Source organism: Tamandua tetradactyla, chromosome 22 (assembly GCF_023851605.1).
Source record: "Tamandua tetradactyla isolate mTamTet1 chromosome 22, mTamTet1.pri, whole genome shotgun sequence".
Taxonomy (NCBI): Eukaryota; Metazoa; Chordata; class Mammalia; order Pilosa; family Myrmecophagidae; genus Tamandua; species Tamandua tetradactyla.
In genome coordinates this window covers 16,369,549-16,394,167 of record NC_135348.1, presented here as the reverse complement: position 1 = coordinate 16,394,167, position 24,619 = coordinate 16,369,549, and the positions used below count along the sequence as shown (strand labels likewise).

The window sequence follows — 24,619 nt, the reverse complement described above, 5'->3', positions numbered from 1 at the left end:
TCCTTATTAACTGCTGATCACCAGGGGGATGTGGCATGCACACCAAAAAGGCAAATCTTCCAGCAGTTCACCTCTCTATGTAGCTTCTTCATGCCCTAGAGCCAGTGAGGCCTGACTCTTTTGCACAGATTCTAAAAGATCTGCTGGTGTAGGGTTGAACCCACAGACCACACAGCCTGAATATGGCATCAGGCTCCTCTTCAAACCACAGCCAGAAAGTTCCATTCTGCCGGGCAAGGCCCATCAAGTCCCCTGGACCCCTGAAAGATACTCAGTAACTGACCTCATAGCCTGTCAAGGAATAGCTTTAGCACAGAGTTCTCAGCTGCTGCCTTTTGAAAGCTGAAGGTGGACGGGAGTCATCTGTGTGGAATCTTCTAATCTCCCAGAGTCTTTCTGATACTAAGTGTCTATTTAAACCCATTTCACTGTCCGACCCCAGCTCCTTCCTGGTCCACTAAACTCATGCTGACCTTAGAATTTTTTTACACCCGCACCCCACCCTGGTTGGTTTTGGCCAGTTAGGGCAGGTCAGAGGGCTTACACGGTATGAAAGGTATGCACAGGGCATGGGACCACACAAGCTCAAGTCCAACAAGGAAAAGGAAGTAGTGGGCCCTTGGATCATCCAGGGGCCAAGAATCAGAGGGCAGGGGGGTGACTCTTAAAGCTGAGACGGGTGATGCTGCTTACCAGCATGTGTCAGAGTCCTGGGGCTCCCACTGCTCCCAGATTCTTGGCTAGGCTTCCCCATTTAGGCTAGCATTTAATGAAGCGTAGCCATGAGAAAAACGAGGGACTTAAATAATGATTTCATAATGAGACATCTGACTCTCAAAACACCATCATTCTGAATCTATTAATTTCTTAGAGTTCCTCAAATGCCATATTGACATTATCCAGCTATGCTAAGAATAGTAAGCAAAGTCTGGTTCCCCAGAATTAGGTTCTCAACATGGAATGGATGAAGCAAGCAGAGACTTTACAAGTAGTAACATTATTTTCACATTACGGCATAAAGGCTAAGAGTGTGGGCCCAGAGTCCACAGATCTGTGTTCAAATCTTAACCCCATCAGGAACAGGCTTTGTGATCCTGGGCAAGTTACTCTGCATCTTATTTTCCTCATTTGTACAATGGGAATAACAACAGTCTCTACCTCACAGAGTTGGTGTGTATATTATATAAATTGTTTAATCTATATAAAGTGCCTAGAACAGTGCCTAATAATTAATACTCAATAAAAACATCAGCTCCATGTTTTTATATTTAAGTAACCTATCCCAAAGAGCTCCCTGGGTTTTAGCAATTGAAGTTTTATCTGTTTAAATGAATATGAATGCAAAAGAATATAACTCTTCCTTTTCATCTGTACCCTTCTCTAAGGAGAATTAAAAAAAAAAAAAGACTCTAGATGGTATAAAATAAAAAGAACTTCTGGGCTCAATGATGGAAATGTAGACCAATATAAAACTATTAATTGCTGCTCTCCTTAAAAGATTCTGTCATACAATTGTTTTGCTCTCTTTATTGTTTTTATTTGTTCTAGATTTTACCAGACTAACCTGACCAGAGTGGAAAGTGCATCAACTCTGTTTTTCAACTATGGCAAATAGACACAAAGGTTTATGGTCATATGATGAGAAAAACATTTAAAGAGAACAAAATTAATATTCAACTATCTCAATTATTGATGAAAATGTCTAAATGATAACTATTAAATGGACCATGATAATTAGACTTAAGAAAGGGGACAATGAGGAAAAACCATCTTGATGAGAACTTCCCAGTTCTTATTAAATTTTATCTAGTGGCAAGGTAGCAACAGTAAATTATAACATCTGTCAGAGTTATTCCCATTACTATAATCTACCGGGCTAGGTCTTTCAGAGTTTGTTTGGTTAATCCAGATAGCAGCTTATAATTCTTTGTCTGCCCTGCTTCCTTTCCCTATATTTCTCCTAATAATGAAACTCTATGTAAAAGGCGTAGGTTTTACTCTGGCCTAGTTATTTCTAAAGCACTCTTAGGGGCAAGTGGTAATTCTCTATTTGTTTCATCATCTTTTTCCTAAGGAACAACGGCATCATATCTATACTTTAGAATACACCTCTTGACCACAAATATGTTCAAATCTACATTTACCATGTATTTCCTGTACAGAGGGTGTCCTGGTTTGGGGCGAGGGGGTAGCACTGGATCTTGATTTCTTAAGACTTGACTCTTGGTTTTTGAGAGTCCAGATGCCAAGTTACTTTGTTTTTTCTGAAGATCCATGTCAGAAGAGGACCGACCAAAGGGCGATTTTTTACTTGCTGTTCTGGTTGCCGGAAGTTTGGGAGGCGGTGGTCTTTCAGGGGCCACCTTGGCAGGAGGCTGTTGAACTGGTACGACTTTTCCATTTGCAGGTCTGAAAGTCAGAGCAGAAGCCATGAATCTGCTTTTTTTTTTTTTTTTAACATAGTTTTATTGAGATACACTCACACACCATACAGACCATCTGAAGTATACAATCACTGGTTCACAGTATCATCACATAGTTGTGCATACATCCCCATGATCAATTTTGGGGCATTTTCATTACTCCAGAAAGGAAAAAAAATTAAAAATCAAACCCAAATCCTCCCATACCCCTTATCTCTCCCCCCCCATCACTGACCGATAGGTTTAGGGTGGCACATTTGTTAACTACTAATGAAAGAATATTAAAATATTACTGTTAACCATAGTCCATAGTTTGCAATATGTACATTCCCCCATGTATCCATCTATAATTTTTTTTAACATTTATTCCCCCTATTATTTATTTATTTTTAATCCATATGTTTTACTCATCTGTCTACACCGTAGATAAAAGGAGCATCAGACACAAGGTGCTGCACAGTCACACAGTCACACTGCGAAAGCTGTATCATTATACATTCATCTTCAAGAAACATGGCTACAGGAACACAGCTCTACTGTTTCAGGCACTTTCCTCCAGCCTCTCTAATATGCCTTAGACGAAAAAGGGGATATTTATATAATACAAAAGAATAAACTCAAGGATAACCTCTTGACCAGGAGTCAGTTTTTGACTGTCCTTTAGATTCTGTCCTTTTTTTTTAACAGACACACACATGCACACACTCAGCCACATGCACAAGCTCAGCTTTCCGCTTGTGTAACACAATTTACTGAAACATGCAGGGTATGCTATTTTTGAGCAAAGGACTGCTGCGTTAAACATTATATTATTAGAGGAAATGCCATGATGTTCCAGTTTCCTCTTATCTTGCACTAGAGATTCATTAGTTCAAGACAAACAAGCATTTACTATCATGAGCTCTCTAAGGCCCCATTTGCTCTTAAACACACCATGACTATTACTGGAAACGAAGCACTTTCTACCGAGGTCTGAGATGAAACGCTTCTAATAAGATATAAGGCATACGGGCTAGGTAGGGTCTTGCACATAATTAGAAAAGGAACATCAAAAACCCCTAAAGTTCATATTATAGGAGTTATTGTTAAAATTCTAATTTAGATTAACAGATAAAAAGCTAGTTCTGGAAACGGAATATAACAGCCATTCCCTGTGACAACAAATAAGGCCGAACATAGTAACATCTTCTGATAGCATCACAGCCTTTTGTCTGAACAGCTCTGGAATTCAGGAGGGCAGACCACCTCTGCATTCACACTGTCTGTTTCCCTTGGGAAATGCCAAGTCTTTCACAATAGGAGGCTGTGTGTGTGTGTGTGTGTGTGTGTGTCTGTGCGCGCGCGCACGTGCGCGCATGCAGATATTGCAGAAGCAGAGTTGTTCCAGGTTCAGGAGGGAGCCTTGCTTGTTTGTTTGAGAAAAAGCAGTACAGATCCATGCCTGTGCTCTATGAGGATTTGGGTTGTGTTAAAAGGAAGGAGGACCATCTCCTACACCAGTGATCAGGAGCAGACTAGGGGTTGGTGGCCAGGGTAAATCTGTGAGCTTAATACAGATTTTTTTGCTAAAAGAGCAAAGAGGAGAACTCGGTCTTGTGACAAAGAGGAGAGTTAGGTCTCCAGGTGTCCCCATAATTACGTACCTTGGTGGCAACCTGGGGGCCCCGTGCCCCGAGCCTCCCGCCTGACCAGCTTGCTCAGATTCCTGCAAGAATTGGAGAATGCTTTTTAGTTAAGGTTAGTCCAAAACGGGAGTTTGCCAAGAGGAATATGGGACAAGTTTTTAGTTGGATAGATGCATGGAAAAGAGTTGAGTTTTAGAAAGGAGCTTAAAAAAAGAGCTTTTTTTTTTTTTAATCTTAAACAATATGGCTCCTACCTAAATTGTCCACGTGCCAGTACAGGTGAAAACAGTGTGAGGAAAAGACCAGGTGTTCCCTATGGCGGATCACAGCTCCACCCATCCCACTTCAGGGCTCTGCACCCAGAGGATTGGAGATATTCAGGATGCTGCTCAGTCGTGATAGGTTACAGAGAAACAATTTAAACAGGCCCAGAAGGAAATAAAAAAAAAGATACGGTCTATACTCATCCTAGGATAACACATAAGACAAGTGCTGTTGCTTAGTTTGAAAATACAATGGTTAAAAACAAGGAGTTATTCCTGGTGCCTGCCTATACAAAAAAAAAAAAAGAGAGAGAGAGAGAAATAAAACAAACAAAAAAAACCCCAAGGGGTTATCAGTTTGCTTTGCTTTGAACTGGCAGATCTTATTGAATGGCTTAGATATCGTTTTGAACTGGAAGGAGGTGGGTACATAAAAGAAGCTTAAGGGAGCATATGAAAGGAAGGCAAGAAGGGGGAATAGAAAAGGCCTATAAAAGAAGAGGGGTTGGATGCGCTGGGAAAAAGAGTTTTGAAGGAAAGAATAAAGGAGAATTATATGAGAAAAGACAGTTGGAATGCTTTAGTCTAACTGTGGATAAAAGAAATTAGAATTGTAGCCATAGATAGCAAGGTTTCTCTAGGGACAGGGATTAAGACTGTGTTACTGGAATTCACTTGCCATGGATTGGGAAACGAGTATAATCTATGGAAAATATTTTCAGGTCTTCTGTTGATTGGGAAGTCAAAGGATCTCAAAGCCCGAACTTCCATTTTTTGGGGGGGAAAGTCCTCATTAAATTTCTAATTCTGATCAAGTCTCTTTTTTTCCTCACTTTTTCTGTTTTCTAACCCCCAACATGACACCCTGTGAATAATATTTCTCCATGACTTCATAAGGGCATCGGGGTTGGGGGGGGGTGAGGGGGCGGCAATGCCAGCCCTTTAAAATTACACTGCATTTTTTCTTTTTCTTTTTTGTGTAAAGGGGTTTAACTATATTGGGAATCTTTGCACCAATTCAGACTGTTTTCCTCCTCATCTTATGAACAAGTTAAAACTCACTTCCATGATTTTTCATTCATACTGAATACTTATGACTTTTCTTTAAATACCAAATGATTAACTGCCAATAACTGCCCTCATTTAAACATGTTCCAGTTTTTAAAAATCCCATCTTTAAAAACAAATTAAGCTTGCCCTTAAAACTTGGTTTCACTAATGAGTTCAGTTAATGTAGTGAGACAAATCATCAGCTCATAAACCCTGTAATATTCTAGAATATAATCCATGCCTTATAAATATGCTGCCGTCTGTTTCCCCCCACCCCTGACAAATACTGCTATGATATTTGAAAAACTCATTTAATTCTTTGGCCAACTTTAAACTTTAAACAAACAAACAACTCTAGCTAAGAACCTTTATTGCTTTTCTTAAAATGATAGTTAGATACCTTAACCATTAAAGATAAAGTTTTAAAAATATAGATGCATAAATTTAACATGGAAAGGTTAATCTTTGGAAGATTATTGATCAGGGGCTTCATTCTCTTTAATATTTCATACACAACTAGGGGCCTCTCTGCATCTGCTTTTTGGTGGTTTTCCTCTACCTCTGGCATCGGTTAACTCTGGCTTTCGATGTGTTGGGATAAGCATTTTAATTTTTGGTGAAGTTGGTTTTTCTGCTGTACAGTCCCTGAAGATGCCATCTTTTTGTTCCTCTGCACTGGAACAGTTCCTTATATATATATATATATATTACTTTTTTAATTGTTTAAGATAACATATATACGAAGCAAAGAAAGAAAATGGCAATAGTTTTCAACAAGTAATTACAGGACAGATCCCAGAGTTTGCCATGGGTTACCATATCACCCTCTCAGATTTTTCCTTCTAGCTGCCCCAGAGCATAGGAGGCTAGAAGGAATATATGTTTTTTAATCATCACTTTTTTTTCCTTTTTTTTGTGAGAAATAACATAGATACAAAAAAGCAATACATTCCAAAGCACAGCACAACAATTAGTTGTAGAATAGATTTCAGAATTTGGTATGGGTTACATTACCTAAAAAACAATTTTAGGGTTTTACTCCTAGTTGCTCTAAGATACTAGAGACTAAAAAAATATCCACATGATAATCAGCATTCATACTGATTTGTTCAACCCTACCTTCTCTGTATAATTCCACCATCGGCTTTGATCTTTCTATCCCACTCTTCAGGGTCATTTGGGCTATGGCCATTCTAACTTTTTCATGTTGGAAGGGGATGTCAATAATAAGGGGTAGGGAGATGGAACTAGCTGATGTCCTGGAGAGGCTGGGCCTCTAGGTTTCAGGACAAGGTAGCTCCAGGGCTCCTGGTCTCCTCACCCCAGAGACCCCATCATTTAAGTGAAGGAATTGAGGATTGGCGACTGCAGCTATCTTGTCCTGAGATAGAAGTTTCCCAGCACTCGAGGCAGGAAGCATACTTTGCAAAGACCATCCTCACTGGCAACTAGACAGGTAAAATGTTCTTTGCAGCCTCTGGTCTAAGATGCACTCAATAATTGTGATTCTCAAGCAGAAGGAATTTCTCAGTGTGGATTTGACTTTCTGGCCCTGGAAACATAAACGTGTGACCTCGTGGGTCTGTACCCTCATCTCTTCTTTCTTCAGTGTCCTTTCTGGCAGAAAGCTCTGACTTAGTAAACAAGACAGGACAGGATTTTCCTGTTTTTCATGCGAGGCACACACACAATAATGAATATAGTTATCTCTTAGTGTCTAGTCTAATTTCCTTTTCATGTTTTTCTAAAACGTGGGAGTTGCTTTGCAGACCTGCTTTGTAATTCACGGCCATGATATCACTTAATGCACGGTAAGTATTTTTTTTGTTCCCTCTTACTCTATTTTACAAACTTTTGAGAGTAGAAACCAGTGACCTTCTAAAGTGACTTTACCTCTATGGAATTTTGGGATTTTCCTATTCAAAGACTGTATGGCAGGGGCTCTATTATCCTTTTTTGGGCTTTCTTGACAAAGATTAATAAAAAATTATCAAGTACTTTGAAAATACAAGTGGTCCCTCAATTTTAACTCATCTTGCAGGAAAATATCATTAAGATGATACTGGCTAATTCAATTTAATGCCTCCTTTAAAGAATTTTATCTTCACCAGATGATTACATGGGTTTGCCTGTGCAATAAATATATTTAATGCACAATATAAAGCTATTATGAAATTTGAACAGAAAATTTGGTTCAAAGACTTTAAGAACTGGTTTCCTCTAAAACAGACTTTAAAGATTATCTCCATAGGGGACTCAAGAATATGTAAATGATTTAATTACTTAAAAAAATAGTATGGGGATATGGTGTCAAGATTGAAATTTTAAAATATTTTTTAAAACTCTTTGGTCACCATCTGTCAATAAGTATACCATAAAGCACTATTTTTAAATTAAAAAAATTAAATTTCAAATTAATAAATTTTTATATTAATATGCCACTAATTGGGTAGTTTAATAAAAACTGCTGAATTGACTAAATTTATTTCCATAAATGTAAAGGTTTTTAAGAGATTTTTAATAACTTTTGCATTATTAGTGTCATTTAAGACAATGTCATTACATTGGCAGAGAACAAATTATTTTACAATGAAGTACAATGAACTGGCCTAATTCTTTTGCTCTATAGAGGTTTTAAAAATATTGAACATCATATTACATAAGGACATAGGGCTTGGAAATTGGTTTGTAAATAAAGATTTTTTTTTTATCTGACAGTATAATAATTTAGATATTGGCTGAGTATTTCGAATTAGCACACTGCTCAGTCTCCAACCTGAGTCGGTCTGCAGTGACTACTTACCAAGTTTCTAGCTCTGTCAACATTAATGAGTTTTCCAGATACTGTGCTGTAAGTGTTTCCAATGGGTTTTTCAGCAGGGAGGGGAGGAGGGCTTTGTGGATCCTCATGTAAACCTGGAAAAATTGTAGTAATGAAATAATAATAACAACTTTACAGCCCAACCTCATCCGTGCCTCAGTGATAGCCCACCTCCAATTTATTTTAAAAAGAAATCAAAGGTGATCATATTTAATTAGTGACCGCTAATTTTAAAAAATCCACACACAAAAAACTTGGAGTAAGAACCTCCACATGCAGTTGAAGGCCAAAGTGACCTTTTATAAACTGTTTGGCTTGGGCACTGAAAGGAGATGAGAATTTTCTATTCCTTTCCAATGAACATCCCCTGCTTCCATTTCACATGAAAAACCTCTAACAAGAGGACGATTTGTCAGGACTTCCTGTTTTACCCACAGAAAGGAAAACACTCTCAAAGGGAGGAAAATACCCAGGCCAGCTATTAGGAAGACAATGAATGAGAGACAGGCGGGCGGTCTCAGTGAGGGGTGGGCGGTTGTGGGAATTAAAATACACGCAAGAGCATTCCAGTTCGGTGGGTATCCTAGAGGCTCCCTCTGTGCTGCAGTTTCCTTATTCTTACAAGGAAATGATGAGCCATCTAGGAAATACTATTGTTGTGACAAATATTTAAAAGCACAAAGTAGTAATACTAAGGAAATACAGAGGGGCTAGCTTCCTGGCTGGAAGGGGCACAGAGGGTATTAATTGTGTGGTTATGGGGGAGAGGGTTTTTTTGGGATGGAAGCTTGTGGTAGGGGGTTTCCAATTTTAAATAGTGCAATCAAGGAAGGTCTTGCTGGAAAAAGTGGCATTCAAACACAGGCTTGGGGCGGTGTGATGGTGGCTCAGTGGCAGAGTTCTTGCCAGAGACCCAGGTTCAATTCCCGGTGCCCGCCCAGGCAAAAAAAAATAAAAAAAAACCCCACAGACTTGAAGGAATAGTGAGGGAAAGAGCTGTGCAGATATCTGGGAAAAGGACATTATTGGCAGAAGGAAGAGGGAAGATTCAAAGAACAGCAAAGAGTTTTACATCATAAAGTTGTTCCTTTCTTCACTGGTCCATACTAAGTTTTTCCAACACCAAAAGTTGCATTCTTTTCTCTCCACCGCATATATGTGTTGCTCAATAATTGTAGTAATGAAATTCTGGGGAACAGTTTTTTGTTATAAATAGGAACAACTCTCTAAAAACTGTTTTGGCACTTCAGTTCTCTCACATCTAGCAGCATAGAATGCAACTTCCTAACAGTGGCTGCAGCTTGTCAGGATAATAATTAAAAGTGATTCTTCAGCACATCTTTTTGAGAAGTTCAGGACTATTCCAGTTTACAGAAGTTCTGAAAAAGTTAACCTAGCAGGCCTGAAATTACTTTCTTTAGAAAGGCTTATTACAAGGTTGGCCTTGGCTAGTATCTGGGAACCTGCATTACACTGCTTTGTTGGCCATATAATATTGTCCAAAGAAAATTATACCAGTTCTTTAATGCTACCATGTGACCTCCTGAGAAGAAAAAATCCACAGAATTTGCTACCTTGACCTTTCCTCTTGCTCATTCTTCATAGCAGCTCAGTTCAATCTTCTTGCTACTTGGCCGAGAGCCATCACTTAATAACAAAACCATCATGAGACTAAAATCAACATGATCCTTTTGGGTAGTGCTTTATAGAGAAGCCAAATGGCTAAAATGAAGGGATTATTAGGGCATTCCAGGGTAGGTTTGCAATATAATCGTACAGTACTATAAGTAAAGATTGGGTTGCTTGCTCTGCTGTTAGTGGAAATAGAGTGGGCAGAATTTCTTGCTAGACAGAGGAAAGGATGCATCGGGCTATGCAAAGGCATTGTAGATAGAAATGAAACCAGAGACCCATGGAGAAAGCTGTGGGATCACTCTGAGCAAAGCCCAGGAACTGCTCGGGACCCCTCCCCCTACATTTTAAAATCATGTCTGGGGTCCAGAATAAAATAGTTCTGTCTTGCTTGTCCTTCTCCCTTACAATAAATATTAGATTTTTTTTTTGGGGGGGGAATACTTATTAAAGCTCATATAAAATGTCATTTATTTTACTATTAAAAAAATAAAAAAATATACCAAAATGTAGTATATACTAATTGAAACATTTTTCTTACACAGCACTTGTTTTTAAAGCTTTTAATTTTTGGCCTTATACAGTTCCCACAGAGCCATACTTGGATTATGCTTATTAGAAAAATTTACTTCTCACAGATGTACACAACCTTATTTGTTATTAGTTTCAATTTACTTCCCTATCAAATCTTTGCCAGTGGTACTATCACGGGATACTACAGTTCTGAGTCTCACAGTCTCCCTCTTTCCTTTCTGCCTAATGACATTAAAGAGAAATGAAATCCAAAGTTACTGAACTAATTCTTTAGAGAACTGTGAAAAAACAACTGGTTTCCTCCAGATTACGCATAATAATAAATGGCAGAGTATACATAATTTCAAAAGAAGACACCAATAAATTAGCATATATTTTTTTCCAGGCTTTTGGAGAAACAAAAAAAAGAAAGCAGGGATGTGCTTACATTTTCCTGGTTTGGCTGGAATTCGAATCACAGTGGGTTTCCTGCTGGGTGCTGGTTGAACTGCTTGTTCTTTTGTTGATTCTGTTTTTGTGGGGAGCTGAAAGGGATCTAATGAAAAACACAGTTTATTCTGCATGTTTTAGTTAACATGGACTCGAACAAAAAATCTCATTCATAATTAAAGAGCCATATTTTTCATGCCCCAGGGGAAACAATTCATGGATAAACAAAATCTCAGTTTGCAGAGACAAAAACAAAGTTGAAGCTCATGAAAGGAAATAACTTAGTGCTCTGTAAATAATTCATGTGGCTTTTCTTCCTCTCTGATGAGAGAAAGCCAGGATGATCTTGAATTATGGAGAAGTTACTTTGCATGGGAGTGCAGTCATTTCCTAAGTGTCCACTTGAAAAAGAGGCAACTGAAATGAGGCACCAAGCTTCCCTCATTGTGAAACCTCCTAGACCCCCCAGGAAGGACGGATCCCCTTCTCTCCTGTGCTTGCACTAGAATACTCACCCCTAGGGGCTCACTCTCATCCTCGCTCATCCTACCCTCACCATGTCTTATCTAGGACAGGGGCTCAGCAGACTCAGTTACAGTACTGTTGGGAGTTGAACCTGTCCCCCACAGAAGGCCCGGTCAGGTCCAAACTCCTGATCCTATGGGTGTGAACCCATTTGAAAACAGGTCCTCTGAAGATGTCATTAAAGTGAACCTAAACTGAATGATTGTGGGTCTTATTCCAATATGGCTGAAGTCCTTAAAAGCCAAAGAAACTGAGCGCAGAAAGAAGCGAGGGGGAGCAGCCAGAAGCTGTAAGTCAATGCGATTCAGAAGAGAAAGGAGGAGATCCACCATGTGCACTGCCATGTGATGGAAAGCCAAGGATCAGCGGCAGTCAGCCCCAGAAAGCCGCAGTCTTCAGGGAGAAAGCATTGCCTTGCCGATGCCTGACCTGCTCTTCTAGCCTCCAAACGGCAAGTCAAGAAATTCCCACGGTTTAAGTCAACCCATTGCATGCTATTTGTTTTAGCAGCCAGGAAACTACAACAAGTAGCTTGGTAAAACTACCCGCCAAAAACATGAAAACAGAAGAACACTTAATTCCAGAAATAAAATGAGACACCTACCATCAAATATTTAATGTCAGGACAATGATACATGACTTGGAATATCTCCATTTTTTTTTTTTTTTTTTTTAAAGGAAAGACAGAGAGAAGGAAGGAAGGATAGAAGGAAGGAAGGAAGGAAGAAAGGGAAACATTTTTAAACATTTTCTTGTTTTATTGTATTCTGTTTCTCCGTTTTTGTTACATGGGCTGGGGCCGGGAATCGAACCGAGGTCCTCCGGCATAGCAGGCAAGCACTTTGCCCGCTGAGCCACCGCGGCCCGCCCGAATATCTCCATTTTAACTGATTTATTTTCAATGGACAGTATGCACTCAGAAAAAGCACTGGTTTGGCAAAATGACCATAACATTTTTAAAAAAGATGAGAAAACAAAATAAAGAGACAAGCAAAATTGAAGTCAAATGCTGTATATCAGACACAGCAGGCAGCACACGGGCTCTCATGAGGCCATCTCTGCTTTGTTCAACAAGAGGCAGGATGCCTGTGTGCTGTGATTCAGCCCCTGTTCCGTGGATCCAGCTTATGGGGAGCTGCTGCCTATACCACAATGCACTCCACAGCTCCCGTGTAAGGAACAGCATTCACGTTTGGCCGTGTTATGATCTGCAGGTCAGTAAGCACCTTTTGCTGACCAGCTTTTTACAGGATATGTGACAAGCTGAGCCCAGAGTAAGGAGGGCTTTCAGTTCCCTAATACTTCCCCTTTCCCTCCATCCACCCTTCAGCGAAGCCCACCGTCATATATCTTGCCAAAGTCATCACTCACTCCCTTGCGCTCATCTGTGTCTATCACGTGCCTGTAATTGTGCTGGGTAGGAAATTGTACTTCAATGGTGAAGGACATTCCAGTTTAAGATTGATATCTACCACCTAAGAAGGGTCCCCAGATGTCATGCCAGCTAAAATCATTTTTATTAGGCTACTGACAACAAAAAAATTAGATGAGTCCTCTGTGGAAACCAGTCACTTCACAGGTGAGGCAAGTCCTGTTTAAGTTCAGAAAAACAATAGAAGACTCTCAAAACAACACCATCAGACTTAAAAAAAAAAAGAAAAAAAGAAAGACGTCTGGAATACCAAAGTGTTCTTCCACTGTACCCTATATCCCTGCAAAACAAAGTTCTTGCTTTTAGGTTTAACCAAATTCCTTCAGTTAATTCCTTATTTTGTTAAAGCCATTATTTTTTATTTCAAAAGACTTATTGTAAAAAATGGAAACATTAAGAAATACATAAGATAGAAAAAGGAAATCTGTAATTGCACCCCTCCAGTTATTGTCTAAAATCTATCGCATCTATTTACAGATTTTTAAAATAAATATTTCATGTAATATTCTACAGGATCATTTTATATCAATTTCTGTGTAATTTACTTTTTCATGGTTCATTCCATAAATATCGAATAAATATTGACTGGGTGTCTGCTACGTGTCAAACACCATTCTTGGTGCTGGGAATACATCAGTGAACAAACTAAAAATCCCTGCCCCTCATGGAGCTTACATTCCAGAAGGGAGGTGGAGATGAGAGATAAGTAATTGATGTGGTATGTAAGAAGGTGAGAAGTACTATGGAAAAAGGAAAAAAGTATATAAGGGTGAGGAAACCTAGGAGTGGGCTGAAGGAAGGCAGGGTGCAGTAAGAAACGGGAGTATCAGCTTCCAGGCAAGAGGCTCCATTAATGAGGTCGTAAACTCAGGCTCCATTAAGGATACTGTTTGACTGTCTTTCCAACAATTGGGGTTTTTTTTGTCTTCTTTTATTGTCTAATAGAACATATTAGACATATTATTGTCTAATAGAACATATATACAAAGCAAAGAAAAAAAAAAAGCAATAGTTTTCAAAGCACTCTTTAACAAGTAGTTACAGGACAGATCCCAGAGTTTGTCATGGGCTACCATACCATCATCTCAGACTTTTCTTTCTAGCTGCTCCAGAACATTGGAGCCTAGAAGGAATATATATATATTTTTATCATCACAATTGATTTTTTTTGTGTGAAAAATAATATATATACAAAAAACAATATATTTCAACAATTAGTTGTAGAACAGATTTCAGAGTTTGGTATGTGTTACAATTCCACAACTTAAGGTTTTTATTTCTAGCTACTCTAAGATACTGGAGACTAAAAGAAATGTCAATATAATAATTCAGTAATCATACTCATTTGTTAAACCCTACCTTCTCTGTTTAACTCCACCATCACCTTTGGTCTTTCTATCCCACTCTTTAGGGGTATTTGGGCTATGCCCATTCTAACTTTTTTATGTCCAACAACTGGCTTTTAGGTATTCTAATAAATCTTCCAACTTGAACAAGGTACATCTGGTCCTTGGGAAACAGCTGTGCCAACAGATAACAAGAGGTAGGTGCTCTTGTGTTAAAAGCCCATTATTGCAAAAATGACCAAATCTGAACTCCCCCAAATGGTTCCCATGAGCAATATGAGCTCAAATGAATCTGAAGATCCCATGGAATCATGGCATACATTTTATTCAAACATAGAAACATAGTATCTTTTCCCTTTTGTGCATATCTTTGCTGTAGTGCAGCTTTTCCTCCCTGCCATTGCCTATGGCCCTTTTTGGGGCTCAGTGACCTCCAAGGACCTCAAGCCTTCCTTCCTGTGCTGCTGCACCAGACTTGACCCCCCCCCACCCCACCCCTGCCCACTTGGCTGTCACAGCCCATTCTCTCAGGGTTGTTTTCTGCTGGGAAAAGGACCAAAAATACAAGAAAGAGATTAAGGCTGATAACTGATCCCTGTGTTCTTGGCGGCATTTCTCCTTTAACAGCTGCCTTCGCTACCTATTATCTATTGGTCACTGAAGTATTGGTTCTTAGTTGGGAATACTTTTGAAAGAATGTGGAGGATAGAAGAAAATCTTGAGCATGGGATTTACTGGCTTCCTAATCCATATTAAATTCTGCACCAGCACACCACCTACACTGTCTCTCTCTGAATCCAGGAGCGGGGGGCACGGTCAGGGGAGTGTGGAAGAGAAAAAAAGGCCAACTGCTGGCCTAGAGGGCCTGGGCACAGGGGGCACCTTAAATGTACCTGCTGTGGGGACTGTCCTCAGGAAAGACGGCCCCGAATCCTGCAGGCAGTATAGGAAGGTCTCACCTACTGGGTTAAAGGTGACCCCATCATTTTTTTTTTTTAAACCAGAAGGATTTTTTTTTTTTTTTTTTTTTTTAAAGGAAAGACAGAGAGAAGGAAGGAAGGATAGAAGGAAGGAAGGAAGGAAGAAAGGGAAACATTTTCTTGTTTTATTGTATTCTGTTTCTCCGTTTTTGTTACATGGGCTGGGGCCGGGAATCGAACCGAGGTCCTCCGGCATAGCAGGCAAGCACTTTGCCCGCTGAGCCACCGCGGCCCGCCCTAAACCAGAAGGATTTTAATCAAAGTAGCATATCTACTACTTAAATACCAAGTATTTAAAATGTTAAAATGAAGCCAAAATGGATTAGGATGGTCCTAATCCAATCTGACTGGTGTCTTTATAAGCGGAAGGAATTTGGGCACAGTCAGTAAGAGATAAGAAGTAGTCAGAGAGACGGCCATGTGACACGATGGATTGCTGGGACATGATGGATTGCTGGGCACCTGCCAGAAGCCAGGGGGTAGGCAGGGAAGAGATTTTCCCCTTTAGGAAGAAGCATGGCCCTGTCCTCACTTTGATTGTGGACTTCCAGCCTCCACTACCATGAGATCATACATTTCTGTTGCTTAAGCCAACTAGTCCATGCTGCTTTGTTACAGCAGCCGCGGCAGACTAAGACAATCCCACCAGTTTGATCTTTAATAATCTGCATTCCGATCATGAGCATACATGTCTCTGGAAAAAAATATCTTTTCTTTCTCAATGCAGTGAGGCAAGGAATGCCACTGTGGCCATTTGGCAGGAGTGGGTCTGCTGAATTATCTACTCTAGCTGTGCTCACTGAGTCACAGGGACGCTGCATCTGTTCTCTGTCTGCATAGTGTCACAGGCTGTAATCCATGCGAGTGCAGATTTGTGGGGAGGACAAACAGCATGACTTAGTGAGATGGTGGAGTCAGAGGCCTGCCTGGTTTTTGTCTTGATTATGGTGTGCAAGTCTCTCTCTGGCTACACGGTATGAAGTTCATTCCTTAGGTCTTTTCAGAGAATATTTTTATCCACCAGAATGATAAGTGGACAACATATAAAGCAAGGAAGGCACCTCATGTTTGGGAACTCCATTTTAGACACTGCCAGGCCGGACTACTAGGTAATGAGTAATAGTTCACATATAAAAAAGCTCATAACCTTTGACGCAAGAATCCCACTTTTGGAATCTATTCTCTAAGAGAATGCTTATTACAACATTTTTTTTTGGTAGTGGAAAAACTCAGAATATTAAGCCAAAAACTAATGAAACAACCTGAATGTTTTCAACATTTCCTCCTATGAGGTACTGTAATTGAGTCAACATTAGGCAGGAATGAGGAAACAATGGGTTAGACCTACTAGCCTGCAGAAGTCCGTAAAATATTGTTCAAGGAAAAATGCACAGCTTAGTAATGAGTATAGTATGATTTTTTTTTTTGGTAAGAAGTAGGGAAACAGTCTATGTATATGCCTGTTTGTGAGCTTTGGTTGGACATGTGCAAAGGGACAGAAAGTGATACAGCAAGACTGTGGGGATTTGGACGGACTGGTGGGAAATTAACTTTTTTTCCTTCGCATTGCTTTTTTGCTTTTACTAAATCTCTTTATTGTTTGACTTTTTGTAGTGAATATTTGCTACTTTTGTAACTGAAAGAAACAATCCAATAAAATAAATTCAATCCAAGAAAGAAGCTACAAGATAAAGCAAAAATAACACCCCCGCCAAACAAAAAGAAACAAGAACCACTTTAAGATGAGGGGAGGGGGAGGGGGAGGGGGAGGGGGGTTCTTGTCTCTTTAGTTGTTTTTCAAAGCAATAATGGCCATAAAATTTTCCATGAAATAATCAGAAAAAAACTTTTTTGATGCCATTCCTCAGAAATTCTACCTAGTAGGAAATATGCAGACAAATGTTTTTGTATCTGTCTGTTTTACACATATGTGGTTCATAATCGTTAGCTCCTATTTTGTAGTCTTGAACACTATAACTTTACTAAATCACTATTTTATTATTTTTAAATTTCTACTTATCACAATGCTGAGAAGCAATGGAAAAGGCATCCTCTTTCTGTGGCAAAGACCACGAGGCATAACTCTCCCAGTTTCTTTCAGCCTAATTCTGCTTGTGTTCAGCTATTTAGCAAAAAATTATTCTTTCAGGGCAGTGCAACAGTGGTGCAGTGGCAGAATTTTCACCTGCTATGCCGAAGACCTGGGTTCGAGTTCTGGAGACTTATATATATATATATATATTATTCATTCATTCATTGTTTTGTGAAAGGTGATACTTGCACGTGGTGTGCAACTCAAAAGGGGTCAAAAGGTACACAGTGAAGCCCAGGTTTCCCATCCCTTCCTCCTACCCTGTTCCCTTACAAAAGACAACCTTTTGTACATCTTTCCTAAACTGTTGTATAATTGTGTACATGTGTGAGTTTCAACACTAACAGCAACTAAAAGACCATGAATACTATTCTGTGTTTTCCATTTCTCAGTCAATAATTTCTAGGAGTTTGGTTCATAGTGTAAAATGATAAATCTGCCACCTTTTTAATTATCATGCAATACTCCTTTGTATGGATGCACTGTAATTAATTTAAGCAGTCCATTCACGATTATCCCAATAAGTTATAGTAGGAACCCTTATACTAAGGCCCAGCGTGGATCCCTGAAGCTCTGAAAATTATATCTTGAATTTTCACAAATGTAGGTGTCCTGGAGCTCATTTCAGGGGAGATGGAAGGTTCGCAGGCTGCGTCAGATTCTCAAAGGGGTCTCTGACCCAGAAATAGTAAAGGATTTCACAGCTACAGTTCCCTCTATTGCAGATGGTCTGCTTTTGCTTCTACAGAAAAAAACACAATTCACCTCCAGAAGAATCTCCTATCCAAACCTAACGATAGCTAATGGCACTCTTCTCTATTTTTCTTACAGTGTTTACTCTGCCCTCCTTCCAGCATCTCACGTCAGCACCAATTAATCTGTACCTGCTGGAAAACAAACAGGCCTCTTTACACCTATATCTGCATGGTCTTTATTACCATGCAGAGAAAAACACTGATGATAAGGAGTTTTCTGCCCATTACCTGTCTATGAAAATGTGCTTGCCATCATAATTGGTTTCACCATCCCTGGCTTGCTTTCCTGTCATTTCTTTCCCCTGAGTTCTGTTAATAGCAGAAATTGGCTGCTGAACTATTATTCTGGTCTGTGTAATGGGGCTGACAGCAGAAGCATTCTGCTTTTTTGACAAGTGGGTATGATTTGTAAAGGCGTGAAGAAGGCTTGCTGATATTTCTCAGCTCCATTACATTAACCTGGAGGCATTCTACCCAAGAAATGAATCCAATATTAAACTGCCTGTTTTATGAGTTTTCCTTTAATAATTTTTCTAATCTTTACAGTGTTTTCGTAGCCTCGGTATTTTCTGATCTCTATTTCCTCAGATTAATAAGGCAACTTCATTTTATGAACACTATCTCATTAGATCTTCTTTATTTGGGAGGGCAGAGGAGAAGGGAAGACCTGTCTGCAGTTCCTCTCCCAGTTTCGGGCTGATGGCTTGCATGATCACGTAAGGTTTCATCAGGAGGCCATAACCTTTATTTATTTATAAAGAATGCACTGGTATACCATCAAAAAGCTGCAAAGCCCCCAAACAAATCAATAAAACCCCAAATCCTTCCGTGTAGCGGAGCTCAGAGGGGATCCTGCGGGCCCCTGGGGTGGGGTGCAGGCGCAGGGGGGCCGGAGTGCACCCCAGCACGTAGGACAGCCTGGGGCAGAAGCAGAGGTTCAACTGAGGCCGGCTGCAGTGATCCCCGCAAGAGATGATAAAGGGCCTCCAGGGGGGAAAGAAGTAGCAGAAGGGATGGGAAGACAGATTCAAGAACTATTCAGAAGATAAAACTAGCAGGAGTCGGCAGCTAATTGGATGTGAAGGACAAGAAGTAACACTAATTACTACTTAATGAGCACTTAGCATGGTTCAGACCACGTGAGGGGGCTTTCCTGCCTCAGCACATTTAATCCTTGCAATAACTGCCGGAGGAGTATCATTGCTTTAGAGAGGAAGGAACTGAGGCACTGTGGGTTAAGTAATTGCCCAAGGTCACAAAGCAAATAAATGGCAGACCCCAGCCTGTCCAACTACAAGTCCAAGCAGCAGCTAATCCCCGTATGACCCAGTGGGAGGACCCGGGAGGAGGGTGACACGGTGGGAGGACCCGGGAGGAGGGCGACGTGGTGGGAGGATCTAGGAGGAAGACAACGTGGTGGGAGGATCCGGGAGGAGGGCGATGTGGTGGGAGGACCCAGGAGGAGGGCGACGTGGTGGGAGGACCCGGGAGGAGGGCGACGTGGTGGGAAGATCCGGGAGGAGGGCGACATGGTAGGGGGACCCGGGAGGTGGGCCACGTGGTGGGAGGACCAGGGAGGAGTGCAATATTGAAGGAGGATCCGGGGATGCTCTCTAGGTTTCTCTAGAGACACTAAGGTTTGTGCGGGTGTCACCTAATGAGGTACAGAATATAGGAGGAGGAGCAGGTTTAAAAATGGAATAAAGTGTTCAGTTGAGTAATCACAAAAAAGTCAAGGGCAATGATTAAAGTCAGGCAGGGCAAGCAAATTACACATTTTACTAAAAGACCTCCCTGATAATGAAATGTTTGCAATGAGGTGGCAGAAATCAGGAAACAGAAAAGGCTAAGTATGAAGTATGAAACTGTACTCATGTCGAAAGTATACTGTTGCCCTTCCTCTTTGAAGACAACTATAATTATCTGCTTGGTGACACAAACAAAATCTCCAGCTATTAGCCAGGGTGCCATCCCCTAGAACTAGCAGGTCCCACAAAGGTGATTGTTTTCAGTCTGACCTGTTTCCAATCCCTAACTTGCTGCTGTTGGACATATCCCTCTTTGTCCTACCTGGAACCTTTTAACACAGAAAACTTTTAAAGAAGAAAATGAAGTTAACTAAGTGTTGACAAGTTTTTGAAGGGTTGCCTGGCAGACAGTTCACAAAAACGTTGGGTGGCAACGTGATACAGTGAAAAATCAACGAGATTTGGGATGAAAGACTGGGTTTGAATCCTGGTTTGGAAAATTATTAGCTTCATAACTTGGGCAAATTACCCATTGATCTCTCTCCATCACTCTCTTTACCTGCAAACTGGGGCAGATGATAACCTTGCAGAGAGTTACTGCAGGTATTAAATGAGATAATGTGTGTCTGAGTACCTAGCAGGGGGCTTGGAGCACCGTAATATATGCTAGCGTTTTTCCTTCCACAAGAGGCATATCTTTTCCATTTATAAGCCATAGCCAGTTACAATGTTGTGCATGGGATGAATATTTAATAAATATTTATCATTTAAAACACACCTGCGCTGTGCAAAATCTGGATTTGAAATCACATTTTGTGCCATTTTAATAATTTTGACCAATTTATAAGATGACACTTAACTTTCTGAAAATATCACTAAGCTTACGTGTTCACATATTCTACCCAAATAAGCAAACAGCAGTAAAAGGAATCTTATCAATGACAAGTTGAGCAGCTAAGTTTAGCGAATCAAGATCAGCTTTACCATCACATCCCCCATCCGAACAGCGTGAGAAAGAAAACATACTCTCTGCCTCTTGGGAAATTTAATTGTCCTGATCTTGGTAGCAAACCTACAACTGTTGCATTTTGTTTACAAAAAGTTTGCATCCCCAAGGGATGATGTTCCACAAAGATCACAGGGAAAAAAATTTTAAAACATCTGGCAGGGTCCTCACTCCTTACATTGCCTTTCCGGAATCTTCCCCAGGGACTGGCCCCTGTCTGGGTTCTCCCAGCTGGGGCCAGTTACCTCTGCGGAGTCTGTCTGGGGCCTGTGCACGACTCCCCAACTCTGAGAAGCTTCCCTGTGCCTTCTCCTCATGCCACATCCCAGTGTCTCCCTGGGTCCTCTCAATGTGAAGCCTGAATCGGCAGCTGCCTTAGTAAGGGGAGACTGTCTCACATCTCGCTTGGTGCCTGGTCCCAGACGCCTCTCCCTGGACTCATATGACAGTGATCAATGAATTACGTATGAATTGCCAGATGGAGCATTTCTATAGTTATTCGGTGTGTCTGTTCCTTTGTATATCTCCCTGTTTCTCTCAGCTTCCCTCCCCCGTGAGCTGAGGTCTTCCCCATTCCCGGACCTAGCTCCATGTTTCTGTGTCTCTCTCTGTCCCCCCCTATCTGTCTCTGTCTCTACACACACACGCCATGCAAATACACACACCCCCTTCAATAACTGAAAACTGAAACGGCAAATGTTTGAGGTGACCTGTGATGGGCTGTATTTAAGGGAACCTGTGATGAGTTTAGATTCTCCACCACTTCTGATTTTTACTCACCCAGAACCATCTCCGAACTGACAGATTCTTCTGCCAGGTTCCCAGAAGGGGCGGGTAAAACGTCATCATCAAAGCTGATCAGGTCGACATCTCCTGGGGGCTGGTTCTGCAGAACAGGGACTGGGGGGTGGGCCGGGGGCGCTTCTCCCAGAGCCCGGAAGGCCTTGGCTTGGGATGCCACTGAGAGTCGGGGTGGGACAGAGACAGGCTTCAGCAAAGCAGAAGGGCAGGGAGGGTTTTCTGAGGACACTGATTTCCTCGGAGGCAAAGGGCGCGGAGCAGGGACTGGGGCTTTCTTTCCCCCGTCAGGGCTCTCGGCCAAGGGTCCACCCCCTGTAACCTCATGACTAATGCTTCGTGTAAGGCCAGGATTCGGTTTCTTTGGCAATTCGGGTTTAGTGACCGGGATGCCCCCTGCTTCAGGAGATGGCACGTGTGGGAGGAGCCCTTCCCTGGAGGCTGCCTTGAGTCTGCTGTCAGCATTGGAGTCCCATTCTCCAGAAGCTCTGTTAGCAGCTGGTTTGGGAGCCACCGAGGGTTTCCCTGAGGCAACAGCAGGCCTTGGGGGGACCGTGCGGGGAGCAATTTCTGGTTTCTTGGGCAGCCCCGAGGTTTCTGCATTTGTCTGACCCTCGAATGCTTTGATCCTTGAAACAATACTGTTTTGGCTTCGTTCTGTGTTCATAATGCTGATCTCTGAAGGACTGTCCACGTCGCTGGTGGACCACAGAGCGTGGGGCCGGCTCGGGGATGCGTCCTCTTCCAAGGCCGCTGGGCTAATTTCCACGTGACTTTGTTTTTTAATGTGCGACTCTCTGGCTACCGGTCTGAGGTTGCTTTTTGATCTTGGCCTTGGCACTGGACATCTTGTAGCACTGGGATTTTCTGAACTATTTTGTTCTTCACAAATATCAAAGACAATCAAGGGTGCCACGTTTGTCAGGGGGTCACCAGGTGAGACCACTGGGGAAGGCTGAAGAGGCTTGAGAGGTGCCGGTAGTGCTGCTGAGACCAAAAACCATGAAAAAGAGGTTGCAATGTTATAATTTAAGAGAGAGAGAGAAAAAAAGAAGAAGATGTGTGGATTTTTTCAGATTTTCTTAGTTTTTAGTAAAAAGTAATTCCAAAACCCCAGGGGAAATGATTATAGTCAATTTCTTGCAGGAGTGTTCCTACAGTTAGATGTGCTCACATAGCAAATATTCATACTACACCATTTTCAATGCCATGGAATTTTTGATGCTCACTAGATGTCTCATCTGAACCAATCCTTCTTGGTTGTCAAAATTCCAAAATTCCTTGCTTTTCTTTTCCAAAGCAACCATTATCTCTGTTGCCTTAACACACTGCTTTTTAAAGCCTAACAGGACAAATCATCCTTGGCATCCTACTCAGTTTAAGTTGCTAAATATAACATCCTACTCAGTGGGAATAAAGGGCATCGGCAGTATTGTCCCCCATGAGTTAAACAGATGATGTTTTTGTGATATGGACAGGGTGAACCCAGGGGATTAACTGTGATTCGTGAGAATGATTTATTATAACAATCACAGCACACCCAAATAAAGAAAACACATAGCAATCACACTGACTGGGAAGCGGAGCTCAATGAATTATGCACACAAATTGCAAATTATTTTAAAGGCTGGAAGCCTACTGATTACTTCCCCAGAACTAGGTCAGAATCAGGAAGGACAAATTATTTGCATTACTTTGAGGCAGAGGTTTGTCTATTTCTTCTGAAAAGTCAGTCTGAGTTGCAGAAGTGATAGTGTTCCTGGGAGTGGCAGCAGCATTATTATTATTGGTAGTATTAATTCGAACTTGGTTGATTTCTTTTATGACTTGTTCGTAAGATGGTGGGAGCTGCAACATAAAGGAAGAATGGAGATTTTAGACATTTACGGGCAAGTAGCCAAGGGGTTGGCAGTTCATGGTTCTAGCTTTAAATTTTGTTTTAAAAATGAAATTTAAAGAGAGAGTGTGCTATTTATTCACCTCGGCAGGAACCAGCTCACTGGGCCTCCAGGGGCCTGTTGAAGGGGATGAGGGAAACCCCAAGGCAGGGGGCGGAGCTCCAGGAAACCAAGAGGCTGACCTCAACGGCTCAGCTGCCACAATGGTGATCTCTGGGCGCCTACGGACAGAAGACTTGATGAGGTTTGTAGGCTGGAAACATGCTACTGTCTATGCAAATGTTCAGAGATTCATAAAAACAACCACCACCCCCCAAAAGTTATATAAGAACTGCCACATTGGCTGAAATGACCTGTCCAGCTTGGGCAGCCTCTAACAGTGCAAGGGAGCAAAAGGCAGTCCTATGACATTGGCCTTACAAAGTTAGAGCCGTGCCCTGGGCATAGCAGCCAAAGGGCCCTGCCTTGGTTGATAAGGGTAAAGACTAAGTAAAACCCCACAGAATCTCTCTGGTCCAGTGTTCTACTATCTCCTGGCCCACAGCACAAACAGAATTGTGAAGCAGAAAAATGCACTGGGCCACTGGAATTGTTTGGTTTTGCGCTATTATAAAGTACAAACCCTGAAATGAAAAGCAGCATATAAAAAGAATGTCTTCCTAAAGCAAAAAACATTTATTTGGTACAAAATTTATATTTTGACTAGTACATCTCCTGATATAACTTATGTAATTGAACACCATAAGTACTTGGAATATCAGGTAGGACATAAGATTTTGTTGTTTTGTCCAGAGTGATGCCCCAATGAATCCCAGAGTGATTTGGTCAGTGAGTGGAAAAGTATTTGCAAAGCCCCCTTCGGGGAATGGTGAGAACGGAGAGAAATTCAAATTTCCCAAGTTGAATTCTTGATATTCTCACAAGCAGTGTGGACAACCAAAGCTATAGGCTGAGCCCCCAGTCTTGGGGTTTGTTCATATGAAACGTAACCCCACAAAGGATAGGTCAAGTCTACTTAAAATTTAGGCCTAAGAGTCACCCCCAAGAGAGCCTCTTTTGTTGCTCAGATGTGGCCTCTCTCTCCAGACAACACAACAAGCAAACTCACCACCCTCCCCCTATCTACGTGGGACATGACTCCCAGGGGTGTGGACCTTCCGGCAACTTGGGACAGAAATCCTAGAACGAGCTGAGACTCAGCATCAAGGGATTGAGAAAAACCCTAGAATGAGCTGAAACTCAGCATCAAGGGATTGAGAAAA

At 41.3% G+C, this 24,619-nt stretch overlaps 1 protein-coding gene across 13 annotated transcripts in view; it reads right to left on the bottom strand.

The window, feature by feature from the left end:
* The window catches only part of SH3D19 (SH3 domain containing 19), a 325,680-nt gene that overhangs the window by 27,795 nt on the left and 273,266 nt on the right, over nt 1-24,619 (bottom strand). For 11 of the 13 annotated variants that reach the window (XM_077139832.1, XM_077139827.1, XM_077139820.1 and 8 more), the window contains 7 exons: nt 23,440-23,578; nt 23,154-23,307; nt 21,442-22,446; nt 10,776-10,883; nt 8,165-8,277; nt 4,067-4,128; nt 2,145-2,409 (listed from right to left, as the gene is read on the bottom strand). In XM_077139832.1, the coding sequence (XP_076995947.1) occupies nt 2,145-2,409; nt 4,067-4,128; nt 8,165-8,277; nt 10,776-10,883; nt 21,442-22,126 (1,233 nt within the window). In that variant the 5' untranslated portion in view covers nt 22,127-22,446; nt 23,154-23,307; nt 23,440-23,578. The remainder of the gene's footprint in view (nt 1-2,144; nt 2,410-4,066; nt 4,129-8,164; nt 8,278-10,775; nt 10,884-21,441; nt 22,447-23,153; nt 23,308-23,439; nt 23,579-24,619) is intronic. The other 2 variants (XM_077139821.1, XM_077139830.1) reach the window with 1 other exon arrangement.